Below are 19,401 nucleotides of genomic sequence, written 5' to 3' on the forward strand. Positions count from 1 at the left end.
AGGGAAAAAATCATTAGGAAAAAGCAATATTACTGAGGAAAAGTAAACATTAAAATAACTCAATATGGCTTTTGCAATGGGAAGAAAATATATTTTGACAAATATATTTTGACTACTTACACACAATGTCCCAATTCACAGATTCCATGTCCTGAGCACATCCAAGGACACCCAGATGCTAGTACAATGTTATCAATAGCCCAAGAATCAGCACCAGGTGTATAGTTTGACTGAATCCATCTGAACCTTGTCCTGGGAGAGCTGGGCAAAGAAGAATGATCATTCAGCCTAATGAAATTCATGTACATAACAAAAATGACTGTAATATAATCCTCTCTTTAACTTGTTATTTTCCCTAGTTTTAATTGTCCTAATTGAAAGTAAGCTCCTTAAGAATGGGCAAAAAATCTCCCCCCCCATATTTCATCGTAGCTATGTCAAATGAAAGTACATAGTGTATGTGAAATGTGAAAGAAACGTTTCTACTACTATAAAAGTCTATTTAGACTTTACCAGAAACACATGCATTCTTAGGAGATAAAAATGACCATGGATGAAACTACTGTAAAAAAATACAAATCACTCTTTCAACTATTAATAATCCTGAAGTTTATTACTAAGTTGGATATTTGGAACTCATAAGATACTTTCCCAGAGAAATGATGTTGCAAATGTCAGGTTCCCACAGCAGTGCACAAACAGTTATTTAGCTCAAAATATACCTATGGTATGGTACTAATGAAATATATTTTTCCTGTTGGTTATATTGGAAGAGTGTAAGAAAGTAGGATATTTTCCCTAAATTCATTTTTTATAACTTCTACCCATTACTCCTAGTTAGCTTTTACCTCTAGAGCCAAGTACAAGAAATATAATTTCTCTTCCAGAGATTATTCTTAAAGTGAATATGGCAAAGTAGCTAGAAGGTAGAGTGGTTGGAGTGCTGGACCTGGAGTCAAATCTGGCCTCAGAAACTTCTTAGTTCTGCATCTTCTGTCTCTTTATGCAGTCTAAAATTGTTATTTGTTATTCAGTCATTGAGTTGTATTCATCTCTTTGTTATCCTGTGGATATCAATGCTATCCATGGGATTTTCCTGGCAAAGACATTGGAGTGGTTTGTCATTTCCTTATTAAAAGAAGTTAATTGACTTGCCCAGGATCACACAGTTAATAAGTGTCTGAGACTGGGTTTGAACTCAGGTCTTTCCTGAGGCCTCCATATCCAGGCCATATAGCTGCCAATTTAAAATTACCTTTGCTTGATTGGTTGCCACATAATCAGTCAATCAACCAATGATTGTTTATTAAGTATCTAATATGTGTCAGGGGCAATAATGCTAGACAAAATGAAATAGTCCTTGCTCTCTAGAAATTTATATTCTATAGGAGGATTTAACATGTAAATGTAAAAGTATATACAAGAAGAGATACAAGATAATTGGGGAAGGTGAAAGAACTAGGAGCTGAACAGATCAGTCAGGAAAGATTGAATTTTGAAGAAAATAAAGGAGATAGAGGTTCCACAGATGGAGGACCATTAGTGAAAAGGCAAGCTCTTCAGATACTTTTTGGTTGTGTGATCCTGGTTAACCCCTGCTTCTCTCAGTTTCCTTATCTGAAAAATTGGATAATAATACTACTTAATTCCTAAAGGTGTTATGAAGATCAAATGAGAGAATAATTTAAAGTACTAAGCACAGTGCCTGGTACATAGTAACTGCTATATACATGTTAGTTGTTTTTATTATTTGCATAAATGACACCTCTCCTGGCTAACCATTTCCCAGGCAGATGTGAATTGGGGAATAAAAGATTGTCCTCACTTGATGAGTAATCACATACTCAGAAGTTCCCTCCTTAAATAAGAAAAATATTTTATTATATAGGGTTCCTTCAGATATAGTAGAGTAGTTTTTAGGAGAAACTAAGTTTCAAATAGGAAGAATAGTAATGAATTAAGAGGCAGAAGAAAGAAGATACATAGATACATTTAAAAGACAGAGACAGGAATATGGCCAGAGATGGGAGACTGAAAAATTGGAGACATGAAAAGTTAGTCTGAAGAGAAAGTGTTCAGCTGGAGCATCCAAAAAGTAGTATAAGAGGCATTTCTAAAACCAGATGGGGAAAAGAGTTGTGAAACTCAAAATGTGCTGTGCTCCAGTTTTAAAGGGTCTTCTGAATATAGCTCATCTTGAACTGGAAAATAAGGTTTATAGAATCACATAGAAGAGGTGCTGCTTTTAGGGTGGCCAGAGGAGTTCTGGGCTTGATTGGTGATGTAGCCTAGGAGTCTAGGTGATGTAATGGACAGAACATCAGGCCTGGAGAATTGAGAATACCTGAGTTCAAATCCAGCCTTAGACACTCTAGTAAGTGTGACCCCCGGCAACTTAGTTAAGCTTATTTACCTCAGTTTCCCCATCCGTAAAATGACCTGGAGAAGGACTTGTCAAAGCAATCCAATATTTTTGCCAAGAAGATCTCAAATAGGGTCATAAACAATGTGTAACTGAAATGACACCATTATCACCACCACCATCACTACCACCACCACAAGGAAGATCTTATCAGACCAGACTGACAAGAAAACCAGGCTGAGGAGGACTTAGGTAGATAAGAATGTGTACTCAGGAGGCTGAATTTTAATTATAAATAATTTATTTATGATCATGGAATTGTCGGATTATAGATTTAGAGCTGGAAAGGACCTTAGAGGTCATTGAATACAATCCCTACATTTACAGATGAGAAACTGAGACTTGGGCAAATGAATAGATTTGCTCAGTCACAAAGGTAATATATGCATAATGAAGTATATGGACCTAGGATCTTTCACTCAAAAATCCTTTGTCCTGTCCTCTAGGCCATGTTTGGGAGCTAGAGAAATAGAATAGGAAAAAAAAAATCCTGAGCCTAGGGCTTCTAGACCTTTCTTTTCTAGCAAATAGTTGTATGGCTTTAAGAAAGTCATTTCACTACTCTACAATTCATTTTCCTCATGAATAAAATAATGTGGTTGGAAGAGATGATATCTAAGGTTTTTTCCAACTATGGGATTCTATGAGACAAGTTTTTATTCTATGCCACACTGAAGAGCGGATTGTCTTGATGCTGACACAGAAATAAGAAACATAATTCTTAATGTTGTGCAATCATCTTACCAGCAAGAGCAAATACTCCTTGCCATTATGGACAGAAGCATTATTTCCTATGCTGTGATCACTTTCAACTTTGTTAGTACTATCAGATGATATGCTAGGTTGGGTGAAAAATTCTTTTTGATATAATATTAGAATATGACATTTAATTTAAATCTTATACCACTTATTAGGCTCATTATTAACATCTTTGAAATTTGTTAATATTTCAGTTTTACACCATGAATGAAATTAAAAAAAAAGGTTTCAAATTTAATTAAAAAAAAAAACAACTTAGTTTTGCCCACCGATTTCTACAACTTGGTTAATGCACGAGCATCCTAAACCAAAAGATACCCATCGATCTATATGCTGGGTACAGGTATAAGTAGCCAGGAGCAAATATCATTATCTAAGGGTAATTGGTCACTCAGTCAGTATGCATACATTAAGCACCTGCCTGGAACTGTGCTAAGTGATCAGTAGTAATCTGGAATTTATATAAGGAGAGAAAAAAGAGACAGAGTTGCCTCTTGAAGGTCTTTATTCTGTAAGAAGTGGTATCAAGAGAGACGAAAAGAGATTAAGTCTGTTTTCCCTTACACTGTGTTTTACTATGTATGAGAGAGATATAAGTCAAGTGTTAGTGTCAGATGTGGGCAATACTCATTTGCATCTTGTTTTTGACTATAATTTGGCATAAAAGGGAATGTTCCGTCTGTAGTCATCCTTGTCAACAAGAAGACTTAAGGAAGTAGAATTTTAAAAATCCTTTAGCTGATTGCATTACATTTAAATCCATTTAATAATGTAATCTAAAGTGCTGTGTTCCCTTCTTCCCCCACCCACTGAGCATATTCCATATATAATTATCAAGAAAGATTCATAGATTTCCCCAGAGAGGTCACATTTTTTTTCAAATTAGATGAGTGCAGCTTAAAGTTCTGACATGTAGCCAACATGATAATTCTCACATGGTAGAGAGAGGAAGGTAGACAGTGACTCGCTTCCAATTCTGGAATCTTTCCGAGGTGTAAATTGAACTTTCTGTGTAATGCAGACAGCCAATAGTTGGAGGAACACACTCTTCAGTGACAAGGTGCCAGTCTCTCCCATTGTTTAGGGAATACTGGAGTTGGATACCATGGGAGTCACTGAAAGGTTTGGAGCAGCCCATGCTCAACTCAAACTGGATAAAAGTGGAAGCTGTCACATGAAAATCCCAGGTCTCAGCATATCGGGGTTTTCCTAAAAAAAGAAAAAAAAAGCATGTGAAAGGAATCAATATTTTTCAGTTTGTTAATTGAAACTCTACATTTGTAGCTAAATTTTTAGTTTAGAAAATAGAAAAATTTCATTCTTAAGCATATATTTGTTTTGTTTTTTTTCCCTTTCTTATCAACTCATGTTTATTTGTATGCTAAGAATTCAGTAATATAGATATTAATTAAGAACAGTTTACTTCACGGATTATAGACAGCAACAGGCCTCATATTAGTAGTTCTTGAAATTAAAAATATGAGGTCATTGCAAATTCAAAGGAGATAACATGGAATAGTAGAAATATCACTTACCAAGGAATTGGAAGACAGGATTGAAATATACTTTTGATGTCAACTACCTGAGTGACTTTGGCAAGTAATTTAATGTCTCAAAGCCTCAGTTTCCTCATATGTAAAATAAAAGAGTTGCATTAATGCACTCTAAAGTCCTTTTCAGCTCAAGGACTATGATATTAAGATATTTGTCCTATAATTAAAAGAAGACCTCATCATACCATTTCATTCCCTCCAAAAGACAAATAACACAATAAGTGAGCTATTATAATATCCAAAGATAGATATTTCTGGATCTGAGAAGTATACTTTGCCCTAGGCAATTAGATATAAAAGTCTGCATTATATAATTTCCTTTTAAATACTGTAAAAACACAGTCCCTCTGATATATCCCATATTCTCACTTTACCTATGCTTTCACTGAATGTCAGAGCAGTATCCATAGAGAGACAGTCAATATCTACTTGACCTCCTTGAATTCTATACCAATTGGCTTGTAAATCTATAGAACCATCAAATTTATCTTTAAAGCCGGTTTGAGAACTGTCATTCATTCCTATCAGGACATCATCCAAGGCCCACTGTGCTGAGTGTTTTCCTGAAATCAGATAAAAATGAACAGTGAATAAAATGTCATTGCATACATTTATTTAATACATTTCATAAATGTGAAGTTCAGATTATATTGAACTGACACAGAAAAAAAGAAATACATAATTCTTGATATTATTAGGTTATCTTTCCAGCAGGATCAAATACAACTTGTCATTATTTATAGATATAAACTCTTAGATGAATTATAAAGGACCAAACTTTTGGTGCATTGGTACCTACCATGTTGGGGTTGCCACCATCGGAAAGCTGTTGCAGATGTCTTGGCCTCTCGTGGCAAATCTATGGAAATGATCTGTGGTTCTAGAAAAGACATGAAGTCCAGCTCTCGAAGTAAATGCCATAGTATTCCATTATCATTTGAATATTGAACTACAAGTCCTGGATGAAAGAAGATGGATAAATCCAGTTACTTAGATGTTCACTCAGCTACCACACTACATTGGACCTTTGGCTGGATATTTTTTCTTGCTTGGACTTTTAGTCCTAATTGGTTTCTCTGCTTCTTGTTTCTCCCATCTCCAATATATACTGCTTTACAAAGATATCAAAATAATATTCCATTTTATGTTTCTCTGCATTGGCTCAATTTACTCTTCCTTATTTAGAATTCATTCTCCCTTTTTCCCCACTTAAAAATATTTTATTTTTTTCCAATTGCATTTAAATATAGTTTCCAACATTTACTTGTATAAGATTTTGATTTGTTTTTCCCTCCCTGCTCTTCTTCTTCCCTCTCCAAAATGGCAAGCAATCTGATACAGGTTACACACACACACACACACACACACACACACACACACACTCACAATCATATTAAACATATTTCCACATTAGTCCTATAAGGAAAGAAAAATCAGAGCAAAAGGGAAAAACCATATAAAGAAAAAACAAAGATGAAATGAGAAATTCAGACTCCATGGTCCTTTCTCTGGATTTGGATAGCCTTTTCTATCATGAATCTTTTGGAACTACCTTTGATCATTGTGTTGCTGAGAAGAGCAAGGTCTATCAAAACATATTATTGTACAATGTTGCTGTTATTGTATACAGTGTTCTTTTGGTTCTGTTCATTTCACTCAACATCAGTTCATGTATGTTTTTCTGGGTCTTTCTGAAATCTGTCTGCTCCTTACTTCTTATAGAACAATAATAGAATTTATTTTTTCTTAATCTCTGATTTTCGGAATCCTTATATTCTTTAAAATAGCACCTCCTCCTTAAAGCCTGCTCCTTTTAGTTATTAGCATGTATTTTTTTTTCTCTTTGAATTTTCCCAGAGAACTTTGATTTCTATTTTACTTTTTACTAAACTTGTCTATGAGCATATTATAATTCCACAAAAGAATGTAAGCTTCTTCACAAAAAATTGTAATGAATTATATTATTTTTATCTTGATACCAGAATTCAATCTTAGTACCTTCATGATATCAGAACCACTTAATGTGAGGAATTTTATCATATTAATTTCCTCAAGAAGTAACAGTATTCAAGTACCAAAATGAATTTGTGATCTCATAGATTAGAAGTTCATTCAAATAATGCTGATTACAATCTATCTGAGCCTTTTCTCATGTTCCATCCCTTGCATAGGTTTGCCACAGGGAGTCAATCCAATGTACTGAAGGTTTGTTTCTCTTTTTTAAGTAGTTAGGAACTTATTTCCAGAAATATTTATATTTTAAAAAGAATCTGAGGTCCTTCTCAGTGCTAGCTTCATGATCCTGAGTATAATGTATATAGAGAGGTTAAGAATGAATATAAATGAATATATCATTCATAGTTTTATCTCTCAGTTGAGGAGAGCTTTTAGGTCAGATGACCCTCCTAGTACTTCTTGAATCTAATCACAAAGGGAACCACCTATTCTGTCTATATGCAATATCATTCCTTCAAATGTATAACTCTGTTCCTAAGGGAAATTTGAAATTCTGAAGTTACTTCTAAGTCCTTAAAAAAAAAGTAAACTGTATCAAGGATCTGTGATTTGGTCAACATTTATACTTTCTCAATTGATACAGATTGCAGTCCATCTGTAACTTAAAAGATAGTGTTTGGGAATTTCCATAGACTAAAAAACCAATTACCCTATGATCCAGCAGGTGACAAACAAGCCTGAATTTAGCAGTCTCTCATAACACACTGCAATATATCACTAGTCCTGTATAACAGTATTCTAAGTATATTGTAATTAAAAAGTTGATAACCTACATGACATATATGATGGTACTGTATGAATCTGGACATTTAGTACAGCAAAACAAAACAACTATCATGCAGTCTGACAGAGAATTTACCATAATATGCTTTTAGGCATCATCAAGATTACTTGTAGAACTGAATAACAAGATGCTGCCTCATTAGAAGTAGCATGGCATAGGGAGAAAGTATGATACTAATAGTCGGGAAACTTGAAAATCTGGTTTCAAGACTTGGCCTTGCAATTTTTAAGGTATTTGATTTTTTTTAGCATATCATTTAACCAATCTGTGCCTGAATTTCCTCACCTGTAAACTGAAAATAATAAATCAGAATAATAAATAAAATAAAATTATTAAAATAAATTATAATAAATCATCACTATGTTTACATCTAATATATTCCAAGAGCACATCAATATCATATTGCTTGATGATCGCTATGGGAAAGTATATTTTCATTTTGTGGTTGTTGCTGTTGGTTTTTTTTTTTTTTTGTATCTGCAAGTTCATCAACATAGGAAAATCTACTATAGCAGACATGTACTTGCTTTGCACCTAAGGCTGTTTTGATTGACCGTTATCATATTGCATCACTGTGCTTATCATGAAAAAAATCAACCTCTTTATACATAAATTGGTGCTAGTAAGAGTACTAACATTTACAAGCCTTAAAAGGATTAAACTTGGATTCATAAAAAATTGAGGCAAGCATCATCATCAGAGGCTTGAAGTACAGACCTGATTCCACCCTGATTGGCACAGAAATTTTGACATGCTTCATTTTTTGACCTAGGATGTATTTCCCCCCCTTAGGCAAGCTGGTGGCCCCTGCTCCTACAAGCTCATTATATTAATGCCAAAGTTACTTTGGCCTACCTCACTTGATTGATTTATCCCATTGGGGCTCAAAACTCCTGGGCTTAAGATATCTGATGATCATAGTTTCCTTCAAAGCAGATATTACCAATGTATGCCACCATGCCCATGCTTGATAAGAGTATCATTTTTTATTGAAAGTTTGATCTGCCTTAAAACTCTTAATTTATATTATAATACATTTTAGAAAAATTTAAAAAGGAGGAAAACTTAGTTGTCAGTGGACAAAAATCCATATAATAACAGAAAAATAAATGTTGATTAATAAGCATAAAATCTTACTGGTTATTTCATTTTCTAGGACAAAGCACTCTAATAGTCCTAAAGATTTTTTTTTTTTGCTAAATTAACTCTTTCAGGAGCATCATATTCAACCTTAGGCAGCAACAAAGCCTTGCAGAAATAAAGCAGCCCATTATAGAGGATAATCAAAGAAGCCACACTCTGATAAGTGTCAATGTGTGGATAAAATGCAAGGGAGGGAAATGGCAATATTCATTTTATCCCTTTTGCTGATCCTCATTAGCTGTGTCATTGAACACATTGTATGTCTGCATAAACCAAGCAATTTTAGCTCATCTATCGACTGTTTTAAGACATGTAAAACATCTCTTTTTACATTGCAACTGCATCTGTGTTCTGCCCAGTCTTAATGAAAATAGCCCAATTCTGATTTTAATTCCAAATATGCAGATTGATGCTTCAGCTTGAGTAAGCCAAAAATCTTTACTTTCATCCCTGTAAGAGATTTGCCCTTGGATTTAGCAGATTTACATTTTAACAGCCAGTTTTTCACAAAAGACTGAGAAGTGACTGCAGGATGCAAATTACTCAGAGGAAAGGGGTTTGGAGCACAAGGATTTGAGACTGGTTGAGAAAAAGTTGCTTGTTTCCAGCCTTCTTCAAGCAGTATTCCCTACCGTTTCAATCCCACCTGCTATTATATCAGAAGTAGATATGTGCTGAGACCCACACCACACAGGGCTCCTTTGTACTAGAGGATACTTTTGCTCTCTCTTCCTGACTAAGGATTCTTCTTCTAGAGTCTGTTCTTTAAAAACAATTTTGAATTCTGTTTCCATTGCTTAAATGTAACACTAAAGATAAAAGATTAACAAACAAGCAGAAAAAATACTGTTCTTCATGTCTGAAGATGAGGCCACTGAATATATTACTTCGAATTCACAGCATCAATCAGTTAACAGATATTGACTGAGCAGCTGCTACATAGCTTTTATTCTCTTGATACAAAGGAGGTATTATCAGTAAGACACAGCACTGAATGCTTTGAGGAATACAAAGAAATATAAAACGTGGTCCCTGCCCTCAAGGAGATTATATTATATAATTTAGAAGCTATAGATGTGCAAAGATTGTCAAAAATGCAATGCATTGAGTGATAAATGACAACAAATGCAAAGAGAGGGATCATTTTAAGCTTGAATGCACCAAGGCAGTTCTGCAGAGGACATGGAATTGGAGTTGGATCTAAGAGATGGGTGGAATCTGGATAGGTAGATAGGAAGAAGAAAGCAACCTGTGGGAAATGGAGAAGAAAAGGTGGAGTAGGGGGGACCACAAGACATATTTAAAACAGAGTGAGTTATTCTAGAAGGGTGGTTTTGTATGGGATAGTATTAGGAATTAAGCAGGAAAGGTTCATTTGGGTGGATTGTAGAAAATCTCAAATGATAGAATAAAGATTTTGGACTTTATTCTTTAAGTAATCAGAGGCAATATGGCATGGGGGGGAGGAGGTAGAAAGCCAGTTGTGAAGACAGAAAGACTGGGTTAAACCTCTGCTATATTCTAGCTATGAAACACTGGGCAAGTTCAGTCATTCAATGCTTTTGAGTTGCAATAAGTTTTCCAGATGATGCTAATTTTCTTTGGTAAGGGGGATATACTGGACATATCTGTTCCTAATGAAATCACAGGTCTAGTCCTATCTCATCCTACTGGAAACTATTTTACGTTTTTGAACTGTGGAGTGACAAAAAGAAGTTATATATTGGGAAGATTTGTTTAGTGGCACTGTGAAGGATAGAATGTATGGAGAAGTTGGAAGCACAGAAATCAATTAGAATGCTTATAGCAACTCAAGCATAGCTAAAATCATCAGGCTCATCAAGTAGAATTAAAAGAAATGTAAGAGATACTATAAAGATTTTAGAGATCAGATTAATTTTAAAGAATAGAAGGAATTTATAGAATTTGGAAGAAAGGAGAAGAAAAGAAACCTCAAAGAAGATGCTGTAGTTTCTCCTTATGGTAACTTGCAGAATAATGATGTCATTAATATACAAGTCAGTCAATCAATAAACATTTATTAAGGTCCTACTGTGTACCAGGTTTATTTCTAAGCTCTCAGGATAAAAAGAATCAGTTCCTGCTTAAGGTACTCAGAGTCCATTGTGGGAGACAAAATGCAAGCCTCCACTATGTAAAAAAAATTATGCAGGATAAATGGGAGCTGATCAATAGAGCAAAGACACTAGTATTAAGAAGGATCAAGAAAGGCTTCTTATAGAAAATATTACTTTAGCTGGAATTCCAAGGAAACCAAATTTGCATGAGGGAAGAGGGAGAATATTCCAGACCTGTGAAAATATCAAATCTGGAGGTGGAGTATCTTGTGCAAAAATCATCTAAGTGGCCAGCATCACTGAATTGCAGAGAATATGATAGACAAAAACACTTAAGAAGATAGGAAAGGTAAGAGGGAGCCAGATTGTGAAGGGCTTTGAATGCTCGAAAGAGGTTTTTATATTTGATCCTGAAGATGATAGGAAGTCTATGGAATTTATTTAAATGGTGTGTGTGTGTGTGTGTGTGTGTGTGTGTGTGTGTGTGTGTAGGATCTGAGCTGAAGGAAAATTAATTTGACAGTTGAGTATATGATGAGTATATTTTGAATGTTGACTGGCTTTAGGCTCCTGTTTGCAGGCTTTGTACATTAACAAATAGAGATTTATAGTTTAGGTCATCCTTCAAACAAAAACCCCAATTAAGTTCTGTGTATTTCAAGATTGTTTATATCCTGTGGTAAGTAGATTTATTTATTCCTAAAACTGTATTTCTTACATGTGGGATGTGCCCAAAACAAATTATTAAGTATGCACAACAATTTATTATTAAACAGTCAGTCACTTACAGAATATTTACAGTATTTAGAACTGATAGAAGAGAAACAATCATTAAATAAAAATGGAAGATCCAAACTGTCAATGTCTAATCTTGATTTTATTTTTTTAAAATATACATCAATTTGCTAGTAATAATTGCTATATCTATAGAAAAACAATTACCTTCGTTTCTAGCTCTTGGTTTGCTGCAGGTGGCACCAGGAGTTTTGCTTCCAATCTGTATATAAAACTGAACAAGTCTGGAAAAACAAAGTTAACTTTAGACTTAGAATTTTCTGTCTTCTATATTTCCACCTTTAAACAATTTATCTAAGCTTTAAATATTTTTAAGATCCAAGTGCTCATAGACACTAGAGAATGCCCAGCTTGTAACAAATCCAATTGTAAGGCCTTTTAAAATACTTCAAACCGCTGTTATAGAGTTATTTCTTTAAATGATAAGAACTTAAATGAGAAAAAAATGTAAAGGCAGTACTGAGTTTATTAATCATAGTTCTCCAAATAGACCGCCATTTAACTTTGCAAATGCAAATGAAAATTTGTGAAATTCACTAACTAATGAGGTCCCAGGAAATATGATGGGCTTCCCTCCCCCAATTCTGATACTGGAAAGTTGAATGTTATACCTACCTGCTTCAAGCCAAATTATTTTCTCTCTTAATGATATGAGTTTTGGTGACTCAGAGAAACAATAGGGGTGGTAAATTGTAACTAATATCCTTGTAACAAAAAGCATGCAGATTTACTTTTCAAGCCTCAGGGATTTTGTGTTTTTTACTTTTCCCCTTCTTTTAACCCCATTAAAGAAGGAGAGTGAACTCTGAATTGAATAACATATGATCTAGATTTCTGGATGGGTATAAAACTCATATGTTGTGGTGTTTTATTTTTACAACACACACTGACACACACACACACACAATACACATATATTGGAGAATGGATACAGATATCTTTGATTTTCTTTTCTTTCTTTCACTCTGTTCCTTAACAGAAAACTACCATTTAATTTTTTAATTAGGTTAATTAGTTTACCAGTAGATGGCATTGTAGGTATTTTATATCACAGAGGGCAATTTCAAGAAGCTTACTGCTCACTTCCCTAAAATGGATTAGAATTAATGGTGTCCAGTTTAGACTTTGAAGTTTCCAAGTTCTGTGACTATTTCATTCACTAAAGAATCTTTCATACCACACAGTCTTTAGTTTATTATAGAAGAAAAGTCATGTCTCTCCCCCCTCCACCTTTTTTTTTTTTTAAGTACTTTTATCGGAAGTTTGAGAAATGGCTATTTGTGTGTGTGTGTGTGTGTGTGTGTGTGTGTGTGTGTGTGTGTGTATTTTGTGGAAGCATTATAAACTCTCCCATTTACAGAGTTTTGCTACCACAACGAGGGAGGCAGACGATTTGAGCAGTAATGGTAGGAAAGTCAGTAATTGGTGCTAATAGTCCTATGAAAGACACCAATCTCCCAGGTGACTAAAGTTATCTGTAGGCAGATTGTAAATAGATATGATTTAAGCTACTGAGCTGGTATTCTCTATACTGGGCATTGTACTATTAGAAAGTTCAGTATGCTGGGAGGAGCCAGGTGAATTCTCACTGTTTGTCTGGTCTGGTTATCTGGGTAGCTTTCTGTGTCTATGGGTCTTATTCCTTTAAGACATGCATGTCTCTAGGAGTCTGATGAAGCTCATGGACCCCCTTTTAAAAAAAAACTGTTTTTAAATGCATTAAATAAAATAAATAATATTACAAAGAAAACCAATTATATTGGAATGTAGTTATCAGAATATAAAAAAAAAGTCCAAACGAAGTTCATGGATATCATAAAGTCATATAGATCTTTGGGGAAGATATTATCATGCATTGAACTAAGAAGTCAATTGCCTGGGATCTTAAGCACAGATTATAGCATAGGATTGGGCAATCTGTTATATAATGAATACTATATGCATTGAGGAGCAGCATTAATTTTCTATTAACCTGATATTTGTTGTATCCAGAGGAACAGTTCTTGCTTCTCTCTTTCCAGGCCCATTGAAGTAAAGAGATTTTCCATCACTGAGTATTCCACAGCCTGTTCCCACCTGACCTCCAGTTATCTTGTACCAGAGAGGGCTGAGTTTTCCCTCAAACCTGTCGAACATCTCACTGTGATTAGGTACATTAGCTACACAGGTTCCGTGTGAGGCTTTAAAAAGAAAGAAAGAAGTACATAGCAAATGCTTTGTTGAAACTGTGAAATGTTAGAGGTAGATTCAGAATGTATTTTTATTTTGTTGCATAAATAGCGCAAAATAAAAATGAATATTACTAAATTGCCAAGAATCATTATTGCTATTGCTATTATAATCATGATTTTTTTCTCTACTTTCAGATAATTTTTTTTTTGAGGAAAGACATAAGGAACTTAGTATGCTGCTGTGATACAATTTTTGCAAATTGGGATGAAACAGGTTAAAGTTGGTGTGTATATAACAATTAAACATGCTGAGTTGCTGCTCTCTTTAAATAGAAGATTCATCAGGGTGGCAAATGTAATTGGTTGTGTCAATCACAGCTTTAAAGGGAAAAAACCCCCACCAAAAACCCTATCATCCTTGAAACTGCAAGAGAACAGCATTCTCTGTAGAAGGCCTGTCACAACATATGTTTGATTTTGGTCATATGCCATTTCTAGGTCAGGGGATTAAGAACCAGAGAAATCTTTTTGAAGTCCCTCCAAATATTTTGTACAGCAACTTTTAAAAGTTTATTCTTTTCCCCTTATCTTCCTCTTTAAACTCACATACTTCCCCAGAATTGATACCCAACGTTATAGTGAGAGCATATGCTCTTTTATGTTCTCCTATAATGTTCCATTTCAGGACTACTAGATATATTGACCCACTAATCGTAGTTGCCTTTAAAAATTTATTTTCCAATGAAATTAGGGTTCTTTTATCTTTGGCCAGAACAACAATATTTATCAGATTCAAAGGATCTTATTGTTCACCTCTTACCCTAGTTTCCATACTTCATAAAATTTTATAGAATAGTGAAGCCTGAACTTGGCTTAATCTGGATTGGTTTATTATAAACACATACCTGTCCTTATCTCTCTATCCCAAAACAACAATAGCAATAACAAAACTATTCTTACCTGTATAACCCAAATCACAGAAACAAACCCCTGAGACACAGTCCCCATGGCCGCTGCAGTAACTAGGACAAGGTTCAGAAATATAAACTCCGTCTAGCCCAAATGGAGGAGCATTTTTCTGGGAACTACTCTCTTGGATCCAGCGGAATCTGGTTTTGCTGTTGGGGAAAACAAGAGATTTGTTGTTGCTACTTTTTATTTTGTTGTGAAGGGGCTAATTGTTATTTACACAAAAAAATTAATTCTTAGAAAGGTCTGGCAAATTCAAGAGTAATGATATTCTCTGAGTACCTGCCATATCCCATTCTCTACACCTCCTAATTCAGTGCAGCCCAGTACATGGAGAAGGATAATATGAGGCAGTGAGTGAGTGGAAGGGATGCAGCCTGAGAGCAAACACTGTTCCACAAATATGGATTGATGGACATTCAGTTGAGTAATTGAGAGTGGAAAGAGAAAAAATGAATGACAATTGGATGGGATATTAGATCATATGGTCACATATCATGACCATAGCATATGTCATATGATATGATTGTATAAGTCACTATTCTTCTCTTTCTATCCACCTATTTCATTTCCTAAATCTTTCTCATTCATTCATTCATTTATTCATTGAACAAATATTCATTAAAGCTCTACTGAAATACTGCAACAGGCATTTAGGGTACATAATATATATATGAAATTAACTTTGCTGAAGGACTTTGCAATCCAATTTGGGGGAGGGATTGTAGATAGAGAAATTGTAGATATGAGAAAGAATAAGACAAAGGACAAAGTCAGATAACTGTGAGATTTTGCAGAGACAAAGTTAATGTACACTTGAGGGAATAGAATTCTGGAAAGGCTTTAGAGAAGAAGTACATTTTGAAAGAGAAAATAGAAATGGGATGAATCTTTCCTAGATGCTAGATATAGAATAAACAAAAGCTTTGAAAAACAAGTATGAAAGATGAAGGGAAATTCCACTTGACTAAAATGTGGAGTAGGTAAATGAGAGTAGTTTAAATTAAACCTGAATTACAATCTGGAAAAGTATAACAGAAGGTAAGTTTTGAAGATGTTAGCAATTTATGCTTTCTTTGGTAGACAATAACATGTCACTGAAGGGGTGTGTGTGTGTGTGTGTGCGCGCACACGTGTGTGTGTTTGTGTAGAAGTGACCTGAATAAAAGAGTGAATCAGGAAGGTTACTTGGGCCATAGAGGGAAACAGAATTTGGAGAAGAGATTGGTTACAGGAAGGAGACCAATAATGAATTTGTTATGTTAAATCAGGCAAAAAGACTTTAAAAAGACTAATTGAAGTGAGAATGTCAAGTAGAAGATGGATATGAGGAAGATTATGGAGATGGAATTATTAGTTCTTGCCACTAAAAGAGGAGATGAGGAATAGGGTAAGTGAAAAAAGGAGAGAGGAAAGGAAAGAGGGGAGAAGAGGAGAGAAAAAGAAAGAAAGAAGGAAATAAAAAGAAAGTATTATTCCAAGATTATAAATAAATGCCTGGGTAGTGGTTCTATTTACGAAACTGGAATATAGGGAGAGAAGAGATATTAGAGTGAATAGGAAGAATTCACTGAAGTCATGCCAATTTTGAGATGCCATCCAGATATCTAGCAATCATTCAGAAATATAAAACTGCAGCTATGAATGGTTTTGCAGCAGTGAAGAAGTTTAGAGATTGAATCTAGGAAGGAAAATTTGAGATAGAATAAGAAAAATGATTCAAGTTGAAAGACTTGGGTTTGAAGAAGAGAAGCAGAAGGATTCATGGAGAAGAACATGAGTAGATACGGAACTTTACAACCCTTGTCATATCTGATGACTACTTTTCACTTCTGGTGATCATCTATAATCATAATTGATACTATCTTAGACTGCTTAAAAGCAATATGGAAAGCTTTGCTAGGGAAATGACATCTTAGGTAATATTGAAGGCATTAAAGTCACAACTTGTATTTTCATCATAATTAGAGCTTTACAAGTGAAAGGAAGATTTGGGAGTGATGAAAAAGATGGTATGTAAGAAAAGGAATAAGAGCCTCCTGGCCAAGGACACAATGCATTCCATTTGGACTGGTGAGAATTTATCCTAGGGCCTTGCAAATCTAATCAAAATGTTTAAAAGTGATTAAGAGAAGAAAGATTTTTTGAATATATCCATCAAACTGTATAACATAGAGAGAAGCTGTAACCTAACAAGACAAGAGATTGTCACAAAACTCATGGTTTCAATTGGGTATATATGAATGAAGGGCAATAGGGCAAAATGGAAATCCCCCCTTGAAAAGGAAAATTTGACATCAAAGGTATCAGTGAAGCTTAGGATGATAGGATCATAGGTATAGAACTATGTGTAATCCAAGAGGCCATCCCTCTCAATTTACAAACTCCTTCAGTTTATAAATGAAGAAATAGATACAAGGATGGAAGAACTTAAACAAATTCAAATAGGTAGGAAATGGAAGAGCTGAGATTCAAATGGAGGCTCCTATAGTGGAAATATAGCACAGGAAAGGTGTACTTTATACAAAAGAAACAGTACAATACAGGATTTATAAGCCACTACAATAAAACACTGCATGTTCTGGAACAATACATATTGACAATCAAAATAACTAGGCTTGTGGCCCAAAATTTCATACACAGCAAAACTAACCATAATATTGAACAAAAAAAAAAAAATGGACATTTAACAAGCTTGCAGATTTTTAGGACTTTGTCTCAACCAAACCTGAACTTAACAGAAAATTTAATATATAAGAGTCAACAGCAAAGATTAATTTCAAGAGACTTAACAAGGACAAATTGTTTATGTTTTTTACATGGAAGTGTATGCCATTTGTTTAAGATTGAAATCAGTAATTGGGTAACTCAAAAGAAAGGTGGGGGCAAAGCTAAGTATGATCTGACTCTAAAAAGCAAAAATATTTAGGAAAAGGTAAAAATAGTAATTGTAGTTCATGAATAAGGTGCAGAGAAAGAAATGACACAGAGACATTGGGTAGGGGAGAGGGCTAGTAGTTCTGAAAAAATTAATCACATCAGGAATGGGTTAGATATGGAATTATACACACACATACTCACACATACACCCCAAGAAGGGAATAGCACCCTCTAAAGTCTATAAATAAATTTTAAGTTATGAGGAAACAGGATAAAATAGAGTTTAGAATGGTATGTAAATTTATGGCAGTGGGACAAAGTATGTACACTTATGGAAAAGGGATAAAACGGCAAAGAGTGGTATAGGACAAGGTAGGGTACAGAAGGAAAAGGTGCACAGCAGAGAACAAAAGAATAATCTACAAGAAAGCAAAGAGGAAAGTCATGAATATAATCTTTTCTATTATTATATATACTTTCTTGAAATGGAAATTTATTATTTCCATATTCATATTTTGAATACTCCCTGATATTCTGTTTGGCACATGAAAATGTTTAGTTTTTTTCCTTTTCTCTTTTTTTCTCATTTTGAATTTAGTTTTCAATAAATAAATATTTTTAAAAAGAAACAGTATTGTTAAAAGGGTTATGGGCGGCAGAATAACATTGTATATTATGAAGATATATTTATATGAAGCAATTCACATAATAAACATTCATAATAGATGTTGGGCAGAGAATATGGTATAAAGCATTTGGATTCAGATAAAGTTATTTTCATCAATGAATACAACAAATTACTTGGACAAAAAGAAAAACAGAACAAAATCCTACCAAGTATCATTACTTAGTATTGGTTCAGTATTTCAATTCTCTAAAACACTTATTGGATTCCTCTCTTTCTCTTCCAAAAATAAATGTATGAATAAAAAATGAAATTTGTAAATTCTTATTATTTTCCAGGAAGTAATTTCTTGACTTGTCCTAATGATTATTCCATATCAATGGGATGAGAGCACTCAATGAGTGTAAACTTGGTTAGTTAGTTTTATTTTGATTTCCAGAAAAATTCAATAATGGATTATTATAATGATATACTATGTCATCTGTGTCTAGAAATAGTTTTTGTCCAGAAAATAAGTAGTGATCATAAAGATTCAGTGTGGTTTCAGTAAAAATAGGTAACACTAGAATAAACTAATTTTATTTTTTGACAGGATTCCCAGATCACGGAAATGTTCTAGAAAAGCATTTGCCAAGATTTAAAAAAAAGCATTCGACAAAGTCTTTTATCCCACAAGTATTGTTCGTTAGTAAATAGGAATAGAAAATAAGACAGACTAATGAAGGCTGCCACTTATGACAGGAGATGAAGATTTAGATGTCTAAATAATTTCCATCCTTCCCCATCATTGGAGTGAAAATAGCAGAAAAACTGGAGAAATTATGTATGTAAATATAGACACACGATTATGTTTGTGATTCTTAAAGAGTTTTAGCCACTTAACAATCAGTGAACTGCAAATCTTTTTTTATTGTTATTCTAAATCATCTAGTCTTGGCAAATATGCTGAATTTAAGAAACACCTGTTGTTTACTAGCTTTAACAATTTCAGATTGGTTTTTGAGAAACTTGTGCTACTGCCTATAAATGCTTCAAAAAGATAATGCTTAAATTCCTGTTTCGGCACCTAAATGGGAAGTATATATATTTTCTCTCTAGGGAAGAAAATTTAAAAAAGCAAACAGGTATCACTTTAGAACACTGTGGTTGTCAAGTTGTTTCAATTGTATCCAAATCTCTGTGACCCTATTTGAAATTTTCTTGGCA

At 34.2% G+C, this 19,401-nt stretch overlaps 1 protein-coding gene across 4 annotated transcripts in view; it reads right to left on the reverse strand.

Annotated features, from left to right (window-relative positions):
• RELN (reelin) overlaps nt 1-19,401 on the reverse strand; it is a 515,944-nt gene that overhangs the window by 97,107 nt on the left and 399,436 nt on the right. For all 4 annotated transcript variants that reach the window (XM_031938705.1, XM_031938703.1, XM_031938706.1 and 1 more), the window contains exons 29-35: nt 14,682-14,839; nt 13,523-13,730; nt 11,698-11,774; nt 5,534-5,692; nt 5,109-5,297; nt 4,117-4,390; nt 121-261 (exon numbers count right to left, since the gene is read on the reverse strand). In XM_031938705.1, the coding sequence (XP_031794565.1) occupies nt 121-261; nt 4,117-4,390; nt 5,109-5,297; nt 5,534-5,692; nt 11,698-11,774; nt 13,523-13,730; nt 14,682-14,839 (1,206 nt within the window). The remainder of the gene's footprint in view (nt 1-120; nt 262-4,116; nt 4,391-5,108; nt 5,298-5,533; nt 5,693-11,697; nt 11,775-13,522; nt 13,731-14,681; nt 14,840-19,401) is intronic.

Source organism: Sarcophilus harrisii, chromosome 5 (genome assembly GCF_902635505.1).
Source record: "Sarcophilus harrisii chromosome 5, mSarHar1.11, whole genome shotgun sequence".
In the NCBI taxonomy this organism is placed as follows: domain Eukaryota; kingdom Metazoa; phylum Chordata; class Mammalia; order Dasyuromorphia; family Dasyuridae; genus Sarcophilus; species Sarcophilus harrisii.